Below are 21694 nucleotides of genomic sequence, written 5' to 3'. Positions count from 1 at the left end.
TGACCGACTGGCGAGCTCATAGCGCCCCTGAAATGCACGTTAAAAGGCAACCTTTCCCCTTTCCCAACAGAGGGAGACACCAAAGCTGCGATTGCCACAGCGGCGCCACCGCCAGAAACGGAGGGCGGCTGCTTCAAACTACGCGCTGCGGCGCGCTCTTCAAAACAGCAATTTTTACCACGGCTCAACGTGTTACGTTTGATATCTGCCGCCGTCGATGTATAACTTGCCATAGACTTCAGTGGCACTGAATCTGAAGACAAAGTGTATCTATGTGCTTGATGGTTTTCATTCATTTATGATAACAGTAAGTATTTGTTCTTGGGGTCTTCCTGTCTTGCTTTCTAATTGTGTGTGACGCCAATTATAGTTCTCTTAACGTTTTACAGAGAAAAGAGACTGCTTCCGAAAAAAAAGCACATACCGGTATTTAATTACACCTGTCTGATTTGCAGGAAGTAGGAGCAATCATCGCTACTTCGCAGACTTCCTGCAAGAGCTTCCAAAGGTGGCGTCGGGTCCTCAGTTCGACACCAGCGTGCCGGGAAACGTAACAGGGCTGGTCGGGAAACCAGCTCTCCTGAGGTGCCGCGTCAAGAACCTGGGGAACCTCACTGTAAGTACGGGTAACCTCATAGAAAATTCCAAAATCATACGGCTCTTCAGTTTACATGCCGCGTTCAGCCACATTAGGAAACGTACTTGTACACACCTCATCGTAGACTCCACACCATGGCATCCAATTACAGACAAAATAGCATATTTTCGTTCCCTAACCAACTGGTTGCTTAAGGTACCTTTGATTCAGCAACAAAGGAAAAGAAAACTGATCAAATGCGAGTACGACTCACGCACTGAGCGTTCCGCACAAAATTGTGTGTACAGACAGTTTATCGATTACCGGAATCGAGAATCTCTAACATTTTTGCCTATTATCGATATTGATACTGGCAACTTATCAGTCCCAGGCGCTCCAAGATTTTCCAGAATTTTTTAATTTGTATAACATAAATGTGAGATACAGACATGCAGGAGACGGGTCAGCATTATTTCAATAATCAGTAGTTCTGTAATTAGGCTGACTGGTCTGCGAAAGTTTCTTTCTCATACAACTGGAAACACTATACATGCGTGCAGTATTCGCTCCTGGATATCTGACCATGAATAAATTCTGAAACACGTCATATGAACAATGAAGTCATTTGACTTTCATTATCAAGACCCAGTCAGCCTGAATGGAGAACTGCTTATTGTTTTAATTTGAAGTTTGACGAGAAAAGGAATATTTCTTTGTGCAATATAGTTACAAATTTAAATTTTTCGGTTTTTTTCGTTCGGTTGTTCCGCGAATGCCTCGTTCTTGCCAAATTTCATGATTCTAGGTTAACAGGACTAGTCTATGTGTTTTGAGGAGTCTGTTTGCGATTATCAAAATATGTGACCTAAATTGCAGTATCATTTGGTTGCATCGACATAGAACGTTGTGCCTATTACACCGCGAATGGCCTATGGACCTTATCACGTGACATAAATTTCATCTTCATTCGTCTAGACATTCCTCAGAAAAGTGGAGTCTTAACAGATGGACGAATAGACAAACAGGAAATGAAAACAAAGTCTTCGTATGATATGATTACAGATTAATAGTATTCCTACTTTACCTTTCGCTATGCTATAAAACCTTCATTATTCAAAATATTCATGTTTCTAGGCCAACGGGAGGACCCTATAGGCTTTGATGAGTGGCCTGATGAACATTAAAATATGTGACGTAAATGACCGCATCTTTTTATTTGATAAACTTATAGTATTTAATGTTTGGCATCGGCAAGGAGCTACAGAACGCCATATGTGACAGAGATTTCAACTTGGTACATCCGCCCGTTCCTGAGAAAAGTGTTTTCAATGGGGGGGGGGGGGGGATGTAAGGGAAAATGTTAACATTTATTTAAAGAAATCATTACAGCCATGTTTATTAATGCACAAGTCTAAAATTTAGCATGTGTAAAGCGAAAGATCTGTGTTTTAACGGGAAAATATAATCAAATATGCAGGACTAATATTTAGCCAGAAATTTGAATTTTTAATTTTTTATTGTCTTTTTTATAAAAAGCTGTAACTCAAATTGTAATCACACAATTAATCTGAAAATTTTTCTTGTAGTGTCCTGAGAAGATTATTAGACCACTCAACTATATTTAGTAATTTATGATACAAATTTCGTCATTAAGAGAGTTTTTAATTTTGCACATCCAAAAGTTAACTTTCTTTTCTACATACAATCATCTAAAAATCAGAATGTAGTTGCAGAATCTCGTATTTTTTAGTTCAAGGCACACAGCAACACGTGGCGAAGGTTCTTGAAAATTTCATAGAATTAGCGCTTATACCTTTTGAGAAAAGGATTCCAATAACGTAAAATATGTAACACAGAGGAAATGAAGTTCAAAGATTTTCTTCTCATACTTCTACATATAATAAGCTTACCCCTATTTTAAAATCCTGCATACTGGTAGCCCTCTTCCTCAAGGTTTCTCTTCTTTCGGCTTCGAATCTGTCTGGTCTGTATTTGCAGATAAGACACTAATCTGTTACCTTTCTTTAGCCTGTTCTCGTCGATGGTGTGAAATGCTTTGTTCTAAACACACCAGGATCTATACCACCCTCTTCAGCACTTCAGTTCTGCCACTGTATCATCCACACATTTTTGAGTACTTCAAATCCACAGAGTGTCCTTTTTCAGCATCTAATCCAAATTAATTATTGAGGTTTTCATTTGCATTTTGCGTCTTTCCGTAAAGACACTTCTTCAATAAATCAGGGTGTGCAAGAAACCCGAATGTGGGCGTAATTGTATTCTTAACAGTTTCTGGTAATGAGTGTTTATATGAATACGTCTCATTTCTGTTCTTGAACTTACACCAATCGTCTTTTGGACACAGATTGTGCATTAGTATTTGGTCAGTGGGTTGTTTGCGAAAAATCGTTGCCCACATAGCACGCCCCATTGCCTCTACATTATATGTGTTTTTCCTGATAGCTCTCCCAAAAAATAATTGAAGAGAATTAATTTCTTTCAGAGTAATCCTACCTTTTCCTCCTAGTGGTTTATCATCTTCAAGTACTTCACCTATCTTCTCTTTCAGCGAGCCTACCACCAAGTCCCCTTTGGATGTGGCCAACACATTCCAGCTTTTCTATTGTTGTATTGTACGCATTTTTATCTGTTACAGCTTCGAACGAAGAGGAGTCCCCAAGGTATGTAGTATATCTAACACCACACTCCTCCTCAGATCTGGAGAACATCCTCATAACTGTAGCAGCCTCCATGCCTCCATTTGAGCAACTACAAATTTAATGCATGATACTGCATGCTTTTCTTGCCACAGTTTTTCACTTTCTTCATTGTTGGATATTTTCCTTGTTACACACTAGAGGCAGTATTTAGACATAATTTCTACATCTAAAACGTTACCTGGATTAATACCAATAACAGATGCAACTCCATACAGAGATGTATGACGCCTTTTCATGCAGGTCCATCTACAGACACACACAGGTCATAAACAGTTCTAGGAGATTCACTGTCATGAACATCTACCACAGGATTTATTTCTTTTAGGTTTATTTCCACCATTTTCTCCACTGATATCATCATAGAAATTTTGGCAGTATCGCATACAGCATCACACATTTCTTTACCTATTTTTTCAAACCTTGCACAACATTGATACATGTTCAGAAAACCACACAATAAATTAGCTCCTTCCTTGTAATGTCCAAGGCATCTCAGAGCATAAGTTAACCTAAAATTGCTTTCATAGGTACCAGTGTCAGGTTTTTTGGAGGAGGAAAATGAAAATCCATAGTCACACGAATTACAGATGAATTTAAAATAACATGATATTCCCATTTTTCTTTCTTCAGCCACGATCATGCATTCGGTATTTTTACAGCTAACACACGAACATAAAAACCTTACAGCCTGGCACAGAGGCTCTAAGCAACAAGTCTGAATCCAGTGAACATTTACGCACCTGTAGAGTTCTCCTGTCCCAAGTTTCAATGCTGAATCTGAAAGCTTTTTTTCTTCATAGCGAATTGCTTCTTCTTTCTTGTTCGTAAGATGATTTCCACGAAACCTTCGTTTCCTAAACAGAGTTTTTCCACCACCCATCATGCATAAATCTTGACTTCCACGTAAAGGTTTACGAATTCAAGCTTCCACCTACTGATATGTGTTAGTGAAAGATATAGATGTCAGCCAGAGATATAGATCTCAGCCAAAGACATCGTAGGAAAATAACCTCCATAGTGAAATTTCAGAAAAGGTGGGAGTGGTCGGCAGTGCAGTGTTAATCAGTTTAACAATTTAAAGGCATTTCTAAAGTTGCTATCACAGTTAAATTCACTGATAACATAGACGAAACTGTGTAGATCAAGAAAATCATATTTTTGGAAAATCCATTTTTTGGAAAAAGAAGATCCATTACGTCCCCCTTAATAGTCGCATAGACAGACAGACAAGAAGGTCATACTATAAAGGTACGCTTTTTACCGATTAAGGTACGGAACCCTAGAATTTAGACGTTCTGAAGAAACTCACTGAAACTAATGGTTGCAACGCTGAGGTAATCATCGAAATGTTTTAAAACACCATAAACGCCACAGTGTATGGCATAGACCTAGGGAACAGCCTATTTCATTCGCTCAGAACATACAACTCCAGTCCCACGTCTCTGGGATTGGAGGGCCGTCAGTTACAAATTGCGTTCACATTTGATGTTTCAGCAGTGCAAAGTAACCAGTGCCGCTACAGTGAAAGATTGTTATCCCCGTACTAGAGCCATTTTTTTGACAGGGAGCTGGTGTTCTTTTTTAGCGGGACAAATTACGCCCACATACGGCTGCACTGTCAAATGCAGAGGAGAGAGCAGATAGGTGGAAAGAATACATTGAAAGCCTCTATGAGGGTGACGATTTGTCTGATGTGATAGAAGAAGAAACAGGAGTCGATTTAGAAGAGTCAGGGGATCCAGTATTAGAATCGGAATTTAAAAGAGCTTTGGACGACTTACGGTCAAATAAGGCAGAAGGGATAGATAACATTCCATCAGAATTTCTAAAATCATTGGGGGGAGTGGCAACAAAACGACTATTCACGTTGGTGTGTAGAATATGTGAGTCTGGCGATATACCATCTGACTTTCGGAAAAGCATCATCCACACAATTCCGAAGACGGCAAGAGCTGACAAGTACGAGAAATATCGCACAATCAGCTGAACAGCTCATGCATCGAAGCTGCTTACAAGAATAATATACAAAAGAATGGAAAAGAAAATTGAGAATGCGCTAGGTGACGATCAGTTTGGCTTTAGGAAAAGAAAAGGGATGAGAGAGGCAATTCTGACGTTACGGCTAATAATGGAAGCAAGGCTAAAGAAAAATCAAGACACTTTCATAGCATTTGTCGACCTGGAAAAAGCATTCGACAATATAAAATAGTGCAAGCTGTTCGAGATTCTGAAAAAAGTAGGGGTAAGCTATAGGGAGAGACGGGGCATATACAATATGTTCAACAACCAAGAGGGAATAATAAGAGTGGACGATCAAGAACGAAGTGCTCGTATTAAGAAGGGTGTAAGACAAGGCTGTAGCCTTTCTCCCCTACTCTTCAATCTGTATATCGAGGAAGCAATGATGGAAATAAAAGAAAGGTTCAGGAGTGGAATGAAAATACAAGGTGAAAGGATATCAATGATACGATTCGCTAATGACATTGCTATCCTGAGTGAAAGTGAAGAAGAATTAAATGATCTGCTGAACGGAATGAACAGTCTAATGGGTACACAGTATGGTTTGAGAGTAAATCGGAGAAAGACGAAGGTAATGAGAAGTAGTAGAAATGAGAACAGCGAGAAACTTAACATCAGGATTGATGGTCACGAAGTCAATGAAGTTAAGGAATTCTGCTACCTAGGCAGTAAAATAACCAATGACAGACGGAGCAAGGAGGATATCAAATGCAGACTCGCTATGGCAAAAAAGGCATTTCTGGCCAAGAGAAGTCTACTAATATCAAATACCGGCCTTAATTTGAGGAAGAAATTTCTGAGGATGTACGTCTGGAGTACAGCATGTATGGTAGTGAAACATGGACTGTGGGAAAACCGGAACAGAAGAGAATCGAAGCATTTGAGATGTGGTGCTATAGACGAATGTTGAAAATTAGGTGGACTGATAAGGTAAGGACTGAGGAGGTTCTACGCAGAATCGGAGAGGAAAGGAATATGTGGAAAACACTGATAAGGAGAAGGGACAGGATCATAGGACATCTGCTAAGACATGAGGGAATGACTTCCATGGTACTAGAGGGAGCTGTAGATGGCAAAAACTGTAGAGGAAGACACAGATTGGAATACGTCAAGCAAATAACTGAGGTCGTATGTTGCAAGTGCTACTCTGAGATGAAGAGGTTAGCACAGGAAAGGAATTCATGGCGGGCCGCATCAAACCAGTCAGTAGACTGATGACCAAAAAAAAAAAAAAAAAAAAAAAAAAACGGCTGCCGCGATGCAATGTACTCTTCGTGGTGTACAGGGAGTGCCCCTTCCAGCTTGATCATTATATTTCCCACCAACGGAATACGGGGAATGATGGGACGGTAAATTATTCATTCTCCAAGGCCCGCAAAATCCACTGACGAATCCCAAAGAAAGATAACAGATGCAAGATCGTTTTCATGCCAGAAAAAACCTCTGCCTTGCTGACAGAGGGCATTTTACTGTATACTGATGCTACTGTTCGAGCACATGCGTGTTTCATTTGGACCGGCCGGTATGGCCGAGCGCTTCCAGGGGCTTCAATCTGTAACCGCTACGGTCGCAGATTCGAATCCTGCCTCGGGTATGGATGTGTGGGATGTCCTTAGGGTAGTTGTTGTTGTTGTCTTCAATCCTGAGACTGGTTTGATGCAGCTCTCCATGCTACTCTATCCTGTCCAAGCTTCTTCATCTGCCAGTACTTGCTGCAACCTACTTCCTTCTGAATCTGCTTAGTGTATTCATCTCTTGGTCTCCCTCTACGATTTTTGCCCTCCACGCTGCCCTCCAATGCTATATTTGTAATCTATTGATGCCTAAGAACATGTCCTACCAACCGGTCCCTTCTTCGTGTCAAGTTGTGCCACCAACTCCTCTTCTCCCCAATTCTATTCAATACCGCCCCATTAGTTATGTGATCTATCCATCTAATCTTCAGCATTCTTCTGTACCACCACATTTCGAAAGCTTCTATTTTCTTCTCTCCCAAGTATCTATCGTTGACGTTTCACTTCCATACACACTCCATACAAATACTTTCAGAAACGACTTCCTGACACTTAAATCTTTACTCGATGTTCACGAATTTCTCTTCTACAGAAACGCTTTCCTTGCCATTGCCAGTCTACATTTTATATCCTCCCTACTTCGACCATCATCAGTTATTTTGCTCCCCAAATAGCAAAACTCCTTTACTACTTTAAGTGTCTCATTTCCTAATCTAATTCCCTCAGCATCACCCGACTTATTTCGACTACATTCCATTATCCTCGTTTTGCTTTTGTTGATGTTCATCTTATATCCTCCTTCCAATACACTGTCCATTCCGTTCAACTGCTCTTCCAAGTCGTTTGCTGTCTCTGACAGAATAACAATGTGATCGGCGAACCTCAACGTTTTTATTTCTTCTCCATGGACTTTAATACCTACTCTGGATGTTTCTTTTGTTTTCTTTACTGCTTGCTCAATATACAGATTGAATAATATCGGGGACAGGCTAAAACCGTGTCACTCCCTTCGCAACCGCTGCTTCCCTTTCATGCCCCTCGACGCTTACAACTGCCATCTGGTTTCTGTCCGAAATGTAAACAGCCTTTCGCTCCCTGTATTTTACCCCTGCCCCTTTAGAATTTGAAAGATAGTATTCCTGTCAACATTGTCAAAAACTTTCTCTAAGTCTACAAATGGCAGAAATGTAGGTTTGTCTTTCCTTAATCTATTTTCTAAGATAAGTCGTAGGGTCAGTATTGCCTCACGTGTTACAAATTTCTGCGGAATCCAAACTGATCTTCGCCGAGGTCGGCTTCCACCAGTTTTTCCATTCGTCTGTAAAGAATTCGCGTTAGTATTTTGCGGCGGTGACTTATTGAACTCATAGTTCGGTAATTTTTACATCTGTCAACACCTGCTTTTTTTGGGATTGGAATTATTATATTCATCTTGAAGTCTGAGGGAATTTTGCCTGTCTCATACATCTTGCTCACCAGATCGCAGAGTTTTGTCTGAACTGGCTCTCCCAAGGCTGCCAGTAGTTCCAGTGGAATGTTGTCTACTCCCGGGGCCTTGTTTCGACTCAGGTCTTTCAGTGCTCTGTCAAACACTTCACGCAGTATCGTACCTCCCATTTCATCTTCATCTACATCCTCTTCTATTTCCATAATATTGTCCACAAGTACATCGCCCGTCTATAGACCCTCTATATACTCCTTCCACCTTTCTGCCTTCCCTTCTTGGCTTAGGACTGGGTTTCCATCTGAGCTCTTGATTTTCCTACAAGTGGCTCTCTTTTCTTCGAAGGTCTCTTTAATTTTCCTGTAGGCAGTATTTATCTTACCCCTAGTGAGATAAGCCTCTACATCCTTACATTTATCCTCTAGCCATCTCTGCTTAGCCATTTTGCACTTCCTGTCGATCTCATTTTTGAGACGTTTGTATTCCTTTTGCCTGCTTCATTTACTGCGTTTTTATATTTTCTCCTTTCATCAATTAAATTCAAGATTTCTTCTGTTACCCAAGGATTTCTACTAGCCCACGTCTTTATACCTAAGTGATCCTGTGCTGCCTTCACTACCTCATCTCTCAGAGCTACCCATTCTTCTTCTACTGTATTTGTTTCCCCCATTCCTGTCAATTGTTCCCTTATGCTCTCCCTGAAACTCTGTACAACCTCTGGTTCTTTCAGTTTATCCAGGTCCCATTGCCGGCCGCGGTGGTGTAGCGGTTCTAGCGCTCAGTGCGGAACCGCGCGACTGCTACGGTCGCAGGTTCGAATCCTGCCTCGGGCATGGTTGTGTGTGATGTCCTTAGGTTAGTTAGGTTTAAGTAGTTCTAAGTTCTAGGGGACTGATGACCACAGATGTTAAGTCCCCTAGTGCTCAGAGCCATTTGAACCATTTTTGAACCAGGTCCCATCTTCTTAAATTCCCACCTTTTTGTACTTTCTTCAGTTTTAATCTACAGTTCATAACCAATAGATTGTGGTCAGAGTCCACATCTGCCCCTGGAATTGTCTTACTATTTAAAACCTGGTCGCTAAATCTCTGTCTTAGCATTATATAATCTATCTGAAACCTTCTAGTATCTCCAGGATTCTTCCATGTATACAACCTTCTTTTATGATTCTTGAACCAAGTGTTAGCTATGATTAACTTATGCTCTGTGCAAAATTCTACCAGACGGCTTCCTCTTTCATTTCTCTCCCGCAATCCTTATTCACCCACTATGTTTCCTTCTCTCCCTTTTCCTACTCTCGAATTCCTGTCACCCATGACTATTAAATTTTCGTCTCCCTTCACTACCTGAATAATTTCTTTTATCTCATCATACATTTCATCAATTTCTTCATCATTTGCAGAGCTACTTGGCATATAAACTTGTACTACTGTAGTAGGCATGGGCTTCGTGTCTATCTTGGCCACAATAATGCGTTCACTATGCTGTTTGTAGTAGCTTACCCGCACTCCTATTTTTTTATTCATTATTAAACCTACTCCTGCTTTACCCCTATTTGATTTTGTATTTATAACCCTGTATTCACCTGACCAAAAGTCTTGTTCCTCCTGCCACCGAACTTCACTAACTCCCACTATATCTAACTTCAACCTATCCATTTCACTTTTTAAATCTTCTAACCTACCTGCCCGATTAAGCGATCTGACATTCCACGCTCCGATCCGTAGAACGCCAGTTTTCTTTCTCCTAATAACGACGTCCTCTTGAGTAGTCCCCGCCCGGCGATCCGAGTGGGGGACTATTTTACCTCCGGAATATTTTACCCAAGAGGACACCATCATCATTTCACCATACACTAAAGCTGCATGCCCTCAGGTTAGTTAGGTTTAAGCAATTCTACTTCTCGGGGACTGCTGACCTCAGACGTTATGTCCCACAGTGCTCAGGGCGATTTGTTTCATTTGGTCCGAATCATACAACGTTTCGGCGCAGATATCCTGTGAGACAATCTAAAACGAATACAAATATTATTTTCAAAGCATACTTATGTTTTTCAGTAGATACCCCATGTTATTTCTTAGGTAATCAATAGAAATAAAAATCACGAAAGGAGTGGCTATGATTGCACCCAAATAGATCATCTGGATCCCGTGAAGGTCACTCTTCAAATAAGCGAATCACGCCGCTGTTGCACATCCCGAGATGCAAGCGTGAACCCAACTTAGCTCGTAATCGCAATGCAATTGACGTACTGCGACGCAAAAAACGCTGCAATGATTGTTGTTTACGCTGTTAATAAATGGACTGGACACAATGCATGTGTCCAGCCACACAAATACGTACAACTTCCATTTACCCTTGATGAGCCGTTAATTATCTTTACCCGAACCTGTGATATTCGGTTTTACGTTAACGTTATGCCTATTCTAGTATTGGCACAACTTTGAAACAAGTATGGAAGTATCTCTATACCACCAAGTAATGGCATTCTAATAATGTAGTAAAAATCAATGAAACACGACCGCCAGCCGGTTTGTCCGTCCGGTCCTAGGCGCTACAGTCTGGAACCGAGCGACCGCTACGGTCGCAGGTTCCAATCCTGCCTCGGGCATGGAAGTGTGTGATGTCCTTAGGTTAGTTAGGTTTAATTAGTTCTAAGTTCTAGGCGACTGATGACCTCAGAAGTTAAGTCCCATAGTGCTCAGAGCCATTTGAACCAAAGCGCAACCTAACAAACCTTTTCCTTGTTTTTCTGTGTGTTTGAATGAACATTTGTTTCGTTTCTAGTCCACTTAATAACTGTGTAAATAGCTATAACTAGAGCACTTGTTGCATCGTAGTACGTCAATCACATTGCACTTATGAGCAACGTGAAGTTCACGCTTGCATGTCGGGATGTGGAGTCTTTCTTATATTTTCAGCTTCAGCAGTTCTTTTTCTGATTTTTCGTGTTTAACAGTACGAAACTATGGAACACGTAACTCCGAGATTTAGATGTTCGTATACCTGCAATAGATACTGTACGTTATCTCTTCACCTTCTTTTAGCGAAGATAAAAAAACAGCAGCAGAGAGAAGTCTGTGATAATATTTCTTTTGCGTATACAGTGAGACCAACTACGAACATGTCGTAGAATGTACATATAACACACTACGTATGTTGTTCAACGAGCCAAACGTAATCTCATTCGATCAAGGAAAAACTATCTTCTAAAGTATCTGATAATTCCTCCCTCTCACAGAGGAATGAGGGCACTTCACACACACACACACACACACACACACACACACACACACACAAATACACAGATTGACAACTGTAAGAATGCTAACAGCCAAATTTTCGAAGACGTAACACTAATTTATTCTCCACGTTGCACTTAGACTTGTAGGTGCCACAATTTGAGATCTCCATCATTCTTCTTTATACAAACTAATTTATAGTGACTACAGTGCAATCATGTAAGGTTGTCCTTAACAAAACGCTTCCCTCTACAACTACCTGAAGACACGCACAGAAGTTTCTTATTTATGAGATTTCATTTGAAATAAATATTTCCTGGAAATTACGAAATTAAGTGCAACAGAAAGACAAAGAACCTGCAGTAACAATAAAAACATTAAATCAAATTATTATCGTGTTTCATAAAATCTTCAGAGTTAAGTGATTCAAACGATTAAGCTCTACTCCAAAGCTGCTTCGCTGCTGAACAAAATTCCGGAATGCTTTTTCCCCTTTAATACAATCACGCTGTGCACAAGCAGCTTCTAATGAGATTAGCGCCGCTCTGAAGAGGATTGAGACAACATTTGTGGAAGGTAACCAGTGCGACATAGTTCGCTGTAGGTTTCTTATGCGGAAGGAAACGAATGCCCTAGGAGAAGCAGATATTTCTACATCTACATCTACATCTACATCCATACTCCGCAAGCCACCTGACGGTGTGTGGCGGAGGGTACCTTCAGTACCTCTATCGGTTCTCCCTTCTATTCCAGTCTCGTATTGTTCGTGGAAAGAAGGATTGTCGGTATGCCTCTGTGTGGTCTCTAATCTCTCTGATTTTATACTCATGGTCTCTTCGCGAGATATACGTAGGAGGGAGCAATATACTGCTTGACTCTTCGGTGAAGGTTTGTTCTCGAAACTTTGACAAAAGCCCGTACCGAGCTACTGAGCGTCTATCCTGCAGAGTCTTCCACTAGAGTTTATCTATCATCTCCGTAACGCTTTCGCGTTTACTAAATGATCCTGTAACGAAGCGCGCTGCTCTCCGTTGGATCTTCTCTATGTCTTGTATCAACCGTATCTGGTACGGATCCCACACTGCTGAGCAGTATTCAAGCAGTGGGCGAACAAGCGTACTGTAACCTACTTCCTTTGTTTTCGGATTGCATTTCCTTAGGATTCTTCCAATGAATCTCAGTCTGGCATCTGCCTTACCGACAATTAACATTATATGATCATTCCATTTTAAATCACTCCTAATGCGTACTCCCAGATAATTTATGGTATTAACTGCTTCCAGTTGCTGACCTGCTATTTTGTATTTGTATTTTGTATTTTGTATTTGCCTCAACTCACAAAGAAGGGAGATGGACTGACAGGAAATTCGCCCGTAAATAATGGAAAGTTTTTCTAGAGGTACTTGACATTACTCAGAAACCACCTTTATTTTTAGAGAGAGTGATTACCCTGTCTAAAACAGCACTATCAGTAACAGACATGGAGAATAGTTTTGAGTTATTTTCTTCGTGAATGTTTCCTCGATCTTTTGGTTGGACTCAAATGAGAACCTATTCTTTTATTAGGGGCTCTTACAATGATTTATAAATTTCCCTTGGGTATTATTTAACATCACGATATCATTGTATATCACCGGGATTCATTTATAATTTGACTAGCTGTTAGCCGTTGCTTCGCTTACAAAAAAATAGTTCAAATGGCTCTGAGCACTATGCGACTTAATTTCTGAGGTCATTAGTCGCTTAGAACTTAGAACTAATTAAACCTAACTAACCTAAGGACATCACACACTTCTATGCCCGAGGCAGGATTCGAACCTGCGACCGTAGCGGTCGCTCGGTTCCCGACTGTAGCGCCTAGAACCGTACGGCCACCCCAGCCGGCTGCTTCGCTTACATATCAGTACTTTTTTATGATGAGAGATAAAGAGTAAGTAAGCTAGTAATTTTACGAGAAGTCTTTGTATACAGGGTGAAGCGAAATTCGGGCACTCGGGCTTCGCAGAGCGACACCTCCCATGCCAACGATAAAAAAAACTGTCTCTCCCAAAATTTCATCTGGCGAATACGTCCAGCTGAAAAAGGACGTTAAAGAATGACAATCTGTCAACACTGTAACCACATGTATGGTGACTACCTATGTCAGCACGTGCTTGTGCTATGCAATTGGTGTTTTCTATAAAGTTTTTGGTAAGCATGCAGTAGGTCTAGGTACGCTATCTGGCATCTTAATCGTCAACCGCGATTGCAGCGGGTCCTCTAGAAAACATTTACACTTACACACTACAATCGTAGAAAAGGAAGACTGGTCAGTTTTAGGAGAAGCCCTTCTCACATCGTGGGCGTGAATTTACTCACACCACTTTATCTACTAGATGCGAAACGTGTTTTCTTTGTACCTTCCTCCAATGGTCCTTAAGATCAGTACCAACTATTATTCTTGCCTCGTTCAGGTCCATTACGTTTCGTTAGGGCCTTACGTTACCAGTAGGAGTAGCAACGTACTTTGTGAATAATGTCCAAACTCGGATACAAATATATGAGTTATCACTATGGTCACCCTAATTAGGCCTTCCAACATTCAGTCTGGTAACCGCATGCTGTTTAGTACGGATCTCAATGCATTATTATTATTATTGTTATTGTTATTATTATCATTATTATTCCATCGATAGGATTGTGGAAACATCACGTGTATTACTTTTAGCGAAACAGTGTAATTCGAAACCGAACATTTCACAATTAGCGGTGTTAGGATGAATCATGCAGAACAAAATCTGTCAGAAGGGTGATGTGCATCAGTTGGGAACAGCGCACACGACTGACGGCGTGTTTATACTGTATGCGCTGTCAACCAAACAGGGGATAGTGGCGAGCGGAGTAAGCAAAAATGGCTCTGAGCACTATGGGACTTAACATCTATGGTCATCAGTCCCATAGAACGTAGAACTACTTAAACCTAACTAACCTAAGGACAGCACACAACACCCAGCCATCACGAGGCAGAGAAAATCCCTGACCCCGCCGGGAATCGAACCCGGGAACCCGGGCGTTGGAAGCGAGAACGCTACCGCACGACCACGAGATGCGGGCGAGCGGAGTAAGCGCCCGTGATAAATTCCAATGTACAAGCGTACACGTATCGAACTTTCTCATTGTAAATCACTAAATCAGTGTGGCAGACATATGGCATAGACAAACGATGTATATGTGGTTATGCTTCTGGTCCTTGGTGCATCTGATAACCGGGCTAGTGTTGCCGCTCCTGAATGTGCTGCTAGACGTCCTCGTCAGGAAAAAAGTTTTTGTCATCTGGAGCTGCGCCTTAGGGAGTCAGGTTGTCTCCCTCCACTATCGCGTACAGAGGTCGTCCACGGACTCGCTGTACCCCAGCTACTGAGAAAGCTATTTTGGAGGTCGTACACCAAGAACCTCAGAGAAGTACACGTAGCGTAGCAAGTCAGCTGCGTGTCTTGCAAAGCACGGTCGTTGACATGCTGCACGAGCATGGGCTGCACGCCTATTGTTATGCTTTCTGTCAAGACCTGCATCCTGCACATCCTCATCAGAGACTGCAATTCTGTAAATGGTTCCAACAACAACGGGAAGACAATGATGACTTTGTGAACGCCGTAATTTGGTCAGATGAACCAACATTCACTCGTGAGGGTGTCTTCAATATGCACAATGCCCACCGTTGGTGTGAGGTTAACGCACACATCACCCACGACCGTGGATGCCGAGTTCGATTTGGTATCAACGTCTGGGCCGGAACATTGGGCGACAGGTGGTTGGGCCCTACATGTTGCCTGACCTGTTGACTGCACGAAGGTATCATGCATTCCTCTCGAGTTATCTGCCTGAAGTGCTGGAAGATTTTCCACTACATATTCGGCAGAGAATATTGTTCCAATGTGATGGTGCACCACCACACTCTGGAATTAATGTGCGACAGTATTTGGACAGAACATTTCCAGGGAAAAGGTTCGGACGTGGAGGTCCAGTTGTATGGCCACCGCTTTCACCTGACCCAACTCCCCTGGATTTCTTCATGTGTGGACACCTGAAGGAGCACATGTACTCTTCTCCGCCGACGAATGTGGAAGAATTGATAGCGCGTGCTCATGCTGCTCTGGTTACTGTGGATGCACCTTGGTGCGAAGGGTCCAGAGCTATATAATCCGACGAGTTGCGCAGTATTCGGACTTGGAGGGAGGTTGATTTGAGCATCTGTTGTTCCGAGGACAACGTATTCTGTTGTGAAGGTAATGCTGTCATTAATATGGACATTATTATTGTCACTGGTTCCTAATGAGCGACGTCTGTGCGCTCTTATGGCATGTAGTATAAATGACAAGTAGATGTTGTGTTATTGCACTGTGCTGTCATCTTTATAATTTGGAAACTGACATTGTTTTTGTACTTATTCCGTTTTATGACAGGTCATTTGTTTGAACTTTCTATTTCTTATTTCTCTAACGACGTATTTCTTATGTTCAGGGTTACAAAATGTTTTAAATTTACGATATGTGTGACCTAAGAACTGGTGTGTATTACAGAATAAAGTGTCAGAATGAAATTAGCAAATGAAAAAAATGCACCCAACTCCAGGGTAGAACCCTTCACCTCCTGCATGCTAACCCAAAACTTCATACACTGAACGAACTGCACAGTACGAATAATATGTACTGACAGAGGTAGTCACCATACATTTGGTTACTGTGTTGTCCTTTTTCTGCCGAATGTACTCAATAGACGAAATTTTTGAAGAAACATTTTTTTTTTTATCTCTGGCATGTGAGGAGTCGCGCTGCGAAGCCCGAGTGCGCAAATTTCGCTTCACACTGCATAATGGTGTAGAGACGTATGTATAAAATTGTATACATTTCCGGTGTATAGGTACGCAACGAATGTGTTTCTGTTATTTTGTTATGTGTCGATTCTGAACGCATACATACGCTATCTAATTATATTTAAAAAATGCGTCGATTCATTACATTTGAGCAGAAATACAGTTTCTACGTGATTCTCTGGCCCACCTAGTAATGTGAGATTCTACCAGCAGAGGAACACATACCAACCGTTTCCCATTTCCATTTAATGGAGTTATATTTCCTTCATGTTTGATAATGCGATGGCTCATTTCTGATTAACATAGCCAGTTAATAAATCGTAATCAAATGCAGTCTCTCCAAAAGCCTCTCACGTTCAACACGTAAGGGTAAGACTCTCTGTTTGTCGTACAGCTTTTAAATGACGCCGTCGTTGTAAGTCTTCAGAGATCTTTGAAGCTACAAGAGACGCGTGATATTCATCACCCAAAATGCGAGGTGTTTGTGACTGTTCTAATGTCACTGTAGTTCTTTAGGCCGCCTGAAGTCCTGTATCGAAGTCCCGGCGGACATGGGACAGCTCAGAGTTTTGTTGGATAGGAGTAACTTCCGCACTCTGATCTCTCTTAGAACTCTGCTCTGAATCGTATTTACGTTGGCGAGGCTGACAGTAGCAGTTTTATTTAGATACTGTTTTCGGGCTGTTCCAGATGGTGTAGAAACTCAGTGTCATAAACCACACCCACAATAACATATATGTACTGTAACGACATAATCAACGGACACTAAGATTCGCCAACCATCGTGCCGGCGTCGTCTAAATACCACTCTTGTGGTACCATATTTAAAAATGTTAAGAATACCCTCATGGTTACAACTTTGTAAAGTAGCCTATGGTCTTCTTGATAGTTGTAGCTATTCCGTACCAAATATCTTCGAAGGGCGGTAGAATTGTGGAAACGTAACAGACGGAGCTACTTTCGTATTTATGCTATTAATTTGGATCTGGAAGTATGGACTGGCATGGATTAAATAAGCTGAGGGCTGTGTAACCATTGTATTGCAGCTGTTAACCAAGTCTGCGTCGCGTACCAGTAAAATAAAATGAAATGCACGTATGGCTTTACTGGCAGAGAGGCGCCGGTTGGGATGTTCGGAACCTTAGTCCAAGTAATTTTATTTGAGAACACTTCGGTGATGGTGAAATGACGATGAGGACAACGCAAACATCCAGACGCGAACAGATTAAAAGACCTAAGCAGGAAGTGTCTCTGGAAATCCATAAGCGTAAAACAGCATCCTTCACCACATATTGACGTGCTTTTTACTGAAACTTGATCGCAATAAAAAAATTATAACACTTCCATGCAGCTGAGCAGCAAAATGGTAACGAGTTTGTGACTGACATTGGTATAGAAGAATCGATTCAATACGTTGAGGAATGTATAAACATTTTGTATTTCTTTGCATTGAATCGTGTTATGTAGAACATATCAAACAAAGTAAGCATTCTTACAAACATGATAAAGCTGAAAATAGTTATTGTTCCATATTTAGCATTATATGCTTCAGATTAATAAATGCGTTGTCCTACACACATTCTAAAGTAGCATATGGCCTTCCTCAGCGAAATTTTATCAAAATCGGTACAGCGATTTAATTTTTCCGCGTTAGTATATGTTCTTAGTATCCCAGTTTGTTCTAGCTTAAATCTCACATATAGTTTGCTGTGAAGATATTTGATGGTTGCGTTATCTACGCTATCATTAGAATGATTGTAAGGGACATGTACGTTTTATTGAGAGATGGCTTCTGTTTCTAAAAGGTCCATGATCTTCCTTCTGGTATTTGTAATGTAATTAAAGTTTTGTCATACAGTTTAACCCTTGTAGGTTAATAAAAGTGTTTTTTTTTGTCTCTTTAGGTTACTTCCTTGGCACATGAGGATGACATCATAGTCACCAAACTGTCTGTGAACCAACAGGAGACCAATAAATCTTCTCACGGCAGCTGTCGCGCTTATTTATTTATTCAAATCTGTGATTGTGCTATGAAAAGTAACCTTTAGTATTTTTTGGAGCTGGATTACATTAGACTCGATGCGTTTTCAGGTGTCCTGGGTACGACACCGCGACATCCACTTGCTGACGGTCGGCCGCTACACGTACACCAGCGACCAGCGCTTCGAGGCAGTGCACTCTCCGCACACGGAGGACTGGACGCTGCACATCCGCTACGCGCAGAAGAAAGACTCTGGCATTTACGAGTGCCAGATAAGCACCACGCCTCCCATCGGGCATCCCGTCCATCTCACCATCGTAGGTAAATTGAGTGAGGTACAGAATCTTTGACAGAACGATTTAAAGAAATGTGAGTTTTGCCGCACGGAGTGTTAGTCCCAGGTTTCATGAACGTAACTGTGTTCAGTGATGAAGTGAAATTCGCTTATACACAACGCTGAACAGCTACAGCTTGTTTGTATGGGCCGCCGAACCCCCAACTGCTAAGATTATCTACAGTTTGCTGGTCTCATTTTCACTATCTGCTGTAGAGTGATTTATAGGGTACAACAGCTATCCTTACATTTTTGTACAGGAATATTTTGGGAGCGGTATTGTCGGGATTGTAGAGTGTTAAAGGCTTCCAAACACATATTTTTTCTTAATAATGCAGCCCAGTTAATCACCGTAGTGAGATTAATAACAACCAGAAGCAATATTACTTGACACCAAATCAACAAATAAAGGAGAATCTTATATCTTTCAGTAAATGCCACTGTACAGAATTCTTGAAATTGCAATGAACATTGCTTTCCAATAAAGAAAAAGACATCATATGGTAAATCAACAAGCCTACAACTAAGAAACTATACGACTGGATTTTCTCATGCTGTAAAATTAGAAGGTGCCACCTATTTTAATTGGTAAACAGCTTCTACAAGTAGTTCAAGTGGCTCTGAGCACTATGGGACTTAACATCTGAGGTTATCAGTCCCCTAGAACTTAGAACAACTTAAACCTAACTAACCTAAGGACACCACACACATCCGTGCCAGAGGCAGGATTCGAACCTGCAACCGTAGCAGTCACGCGGTTCCAGACTGAAGCGCCTAGAACCGCTCGGCCACAACGGCCGGCCCAGCTTCTACAGCTAAGATCTCATGCATATTCCTTTATTTGCTAACATCGAAGATCCAGTTTAGACTGCGTATAAGGTATAATTGTAACTTATATGTCGTCCAAGACGGATCTTCGGATTGCTTTCAGCAATCAAAAATTCTGTGTTCGGTTTGGAAATACCCCTTACGGGAACTGCATGAGGCCAAAAAGTGATACACCAAAATACTTAATGCATCTATCTCAACCAACTTACGGACACGGTAATGAAATACAACTTCACTTGAAAATTAACAATTAATAAAAACAACAGCCAGAGCATTATGCAGTACAACTCTCTGCAGCAATATGTCTCTAAGAACGTTTTAAATTTAATTTGTAGCCATATTCTGACATTTTTCACCTCATCTTAGCAGAACAGTAAAACTGTGCTTAAAAATTCCTTCGTAAACGTCATTGATTGTATCCTCGCAAATAGTTTAATTGGAATCATCATATACTGGCATCCAAGTTAACTTTCTAAGAGATTTGTAAAGAACTGCAATAGTCAAAACAGGTGCACGATTCTTCGCACATTTTCTGTTTTTTGTACTGGATCCTTCATGATCTTTATCTTGTCCTTAATTTTGTAGTGCACTGTACGAGAGTTCACTCTACGAGATAATCATTGCTTCATGATCGAATACGATTATTGCACAAATTCTTGCATCTTAGTCATAATTTACCGCCTAATACTTGATACGAGGGTTATTCGGAAAGTATGAATCGATTGGTCGCGAAATGTAAACCAAAATCAAAATCCGATGAAGTTTTGCACAGGTATGTTGGGCACTGTCTCTAGTTTGCCCGTCAATAGCGTTACGTCGTTATTTTTTAGTTCCGAGCACACAGGGAGCACACAAAGATACCTAGAACAATAGTGTCTGCTGCCAAGTACGAGGGCCTGGTGAAAAATTTCGGCTGAAGCTATGCAACAAACATTACATAACTGTCGTGCGTTTTTTTTTTCTGCAAGACAATTCTCAGCCGCATTCTGCAGGTCTAATAAAGATGTTCCTGCATCGTTTTCAATTGGATATGTTTGATTATCAAAAATAGAGCCCGTAATTGTCTCCCTCTGAGTTTCATCTCTACTCATGTGAACCGCTGGCTATGAAGACAACATTTTGGCACAGACAACGAGCTGTAGGCCAGCGTGGAGAATTGGCGGAAATAACTGCGGGTGCCTTCTATAACTAGGGCATTGAAAGGTTAGTACAACGGTACGACAAACGTCTAAGTCAGACAGGCGACTATGGAGATAAGTAGCTGGAAGTTGTAGCTAACAGTTGCAAATGAAACAGTTTTGATTTTCACTGTGGCTCCCATTTGGCGACTTATCGTTCCTTACTTTCCGAATAGCCCTCGTAGATAGTTAGATAGTTTCAAACAACAAAAGGAAGACCACGTAGGGACGACAATAACGTCCCGTCGACAGCACAGTCAACGACGGAGCATAAACTCGGATTCTGGAATTTGCGTGAAGCGATTTGGGGAAATCACGAAGATCCTAAATATGAATGACCGTACAGATGCTTGGGCCATCGTTCTCCAGAATGCGAATCCGGCGTGCTGACCACTGTGCCACCTCGTTCGGTCATTTCTATGGAGAACTGCAGGTTCCCCGTTAGTGACTACCGGTACTGACGTTTTAAGGAAGTAACGCTTTCGTTGCGTATATTATGGTGATAATTACACTGACCAGCCATAACATTATGACCACCGACGTCCTATCGATATGACCCCGTACAGGCGATAGCAGCGTCACCTGGCAAGGAATGAATAATAGACAACACACGGTGCATGTAATATCAGTAAGCGTGCTGTTAGTGTATAGACTGGGAAGCCGCGATCTATCTGAACCTGATCATGGGCAGATGATGACGGCTTGGAGGCTCGGCATGAGCATTTTGGAAACTGGACTACCTGTCAGTGTCTTCAAGACGTAGTGAAATCGAGATGAAACAACGTCTAGACATCCTTGGGTTGCGGATGTCAGACGTCATAGTCTGGGCAGACTGTGCAACGAGCGCTCCTAACGATGGACTTCTGCAACTGACGACCCATGCAAGTCCCAATGTTAACACCACGATACCGGCAATTACGAATGAAATGGGCACATAACCATCGGCAGTGGACGGTGGCACAATGGCAGAGCGTTGCAACGTCTATGGTCCTCGTCGAAATGCCA

The 21694-nt window shown here is 41.5% G+C and overlaps 1 protein-coding gene across 1 annotated transcript in view; it reads left to right on the top strand.

Annotated features, from left to right (window-relative positions):
* Nucleotides 1–21694, top strand: part of LOC126161897 (zwei Ig domain protein zig-8-like) — a 208473-nt gene that overhangs the window by 134626 nt on the left and 52153 nt on the right. The window contains exons 2-3 of the mRNA XM_049918051.1: nt 456–616; nt 18460–18670. Coding sequence (XP_049774008.1) covers nt 456–616; nt 18460–18670 — 372 coding nt within the window. The remainder of the gene's footprint in view (nt 1–455; nt 617–18459; nt 18671–21694) is intronic.

This window comes from Schistocerca cancellata, chromosome 1 (genome assembly GCF_023864275.1).
Source record: "Schistocerca cancellata isolate TAMUIC-IGC-003103 chromosome 1, iqSchCanc2.1, whole genome shotgun sequence".
In the NCBI taxonomy this organism is placed as follows: Eukaryota; Metazoa; Arthropoda; class Insecta; order Orthoptera; family Acrididae; genus Schistocerca; species Schistocerca cancellata.
Note: the sequence above shows the minus strand (reverse complement) of the source record. Positions and strands in the feature narration are given on the sequence as shown.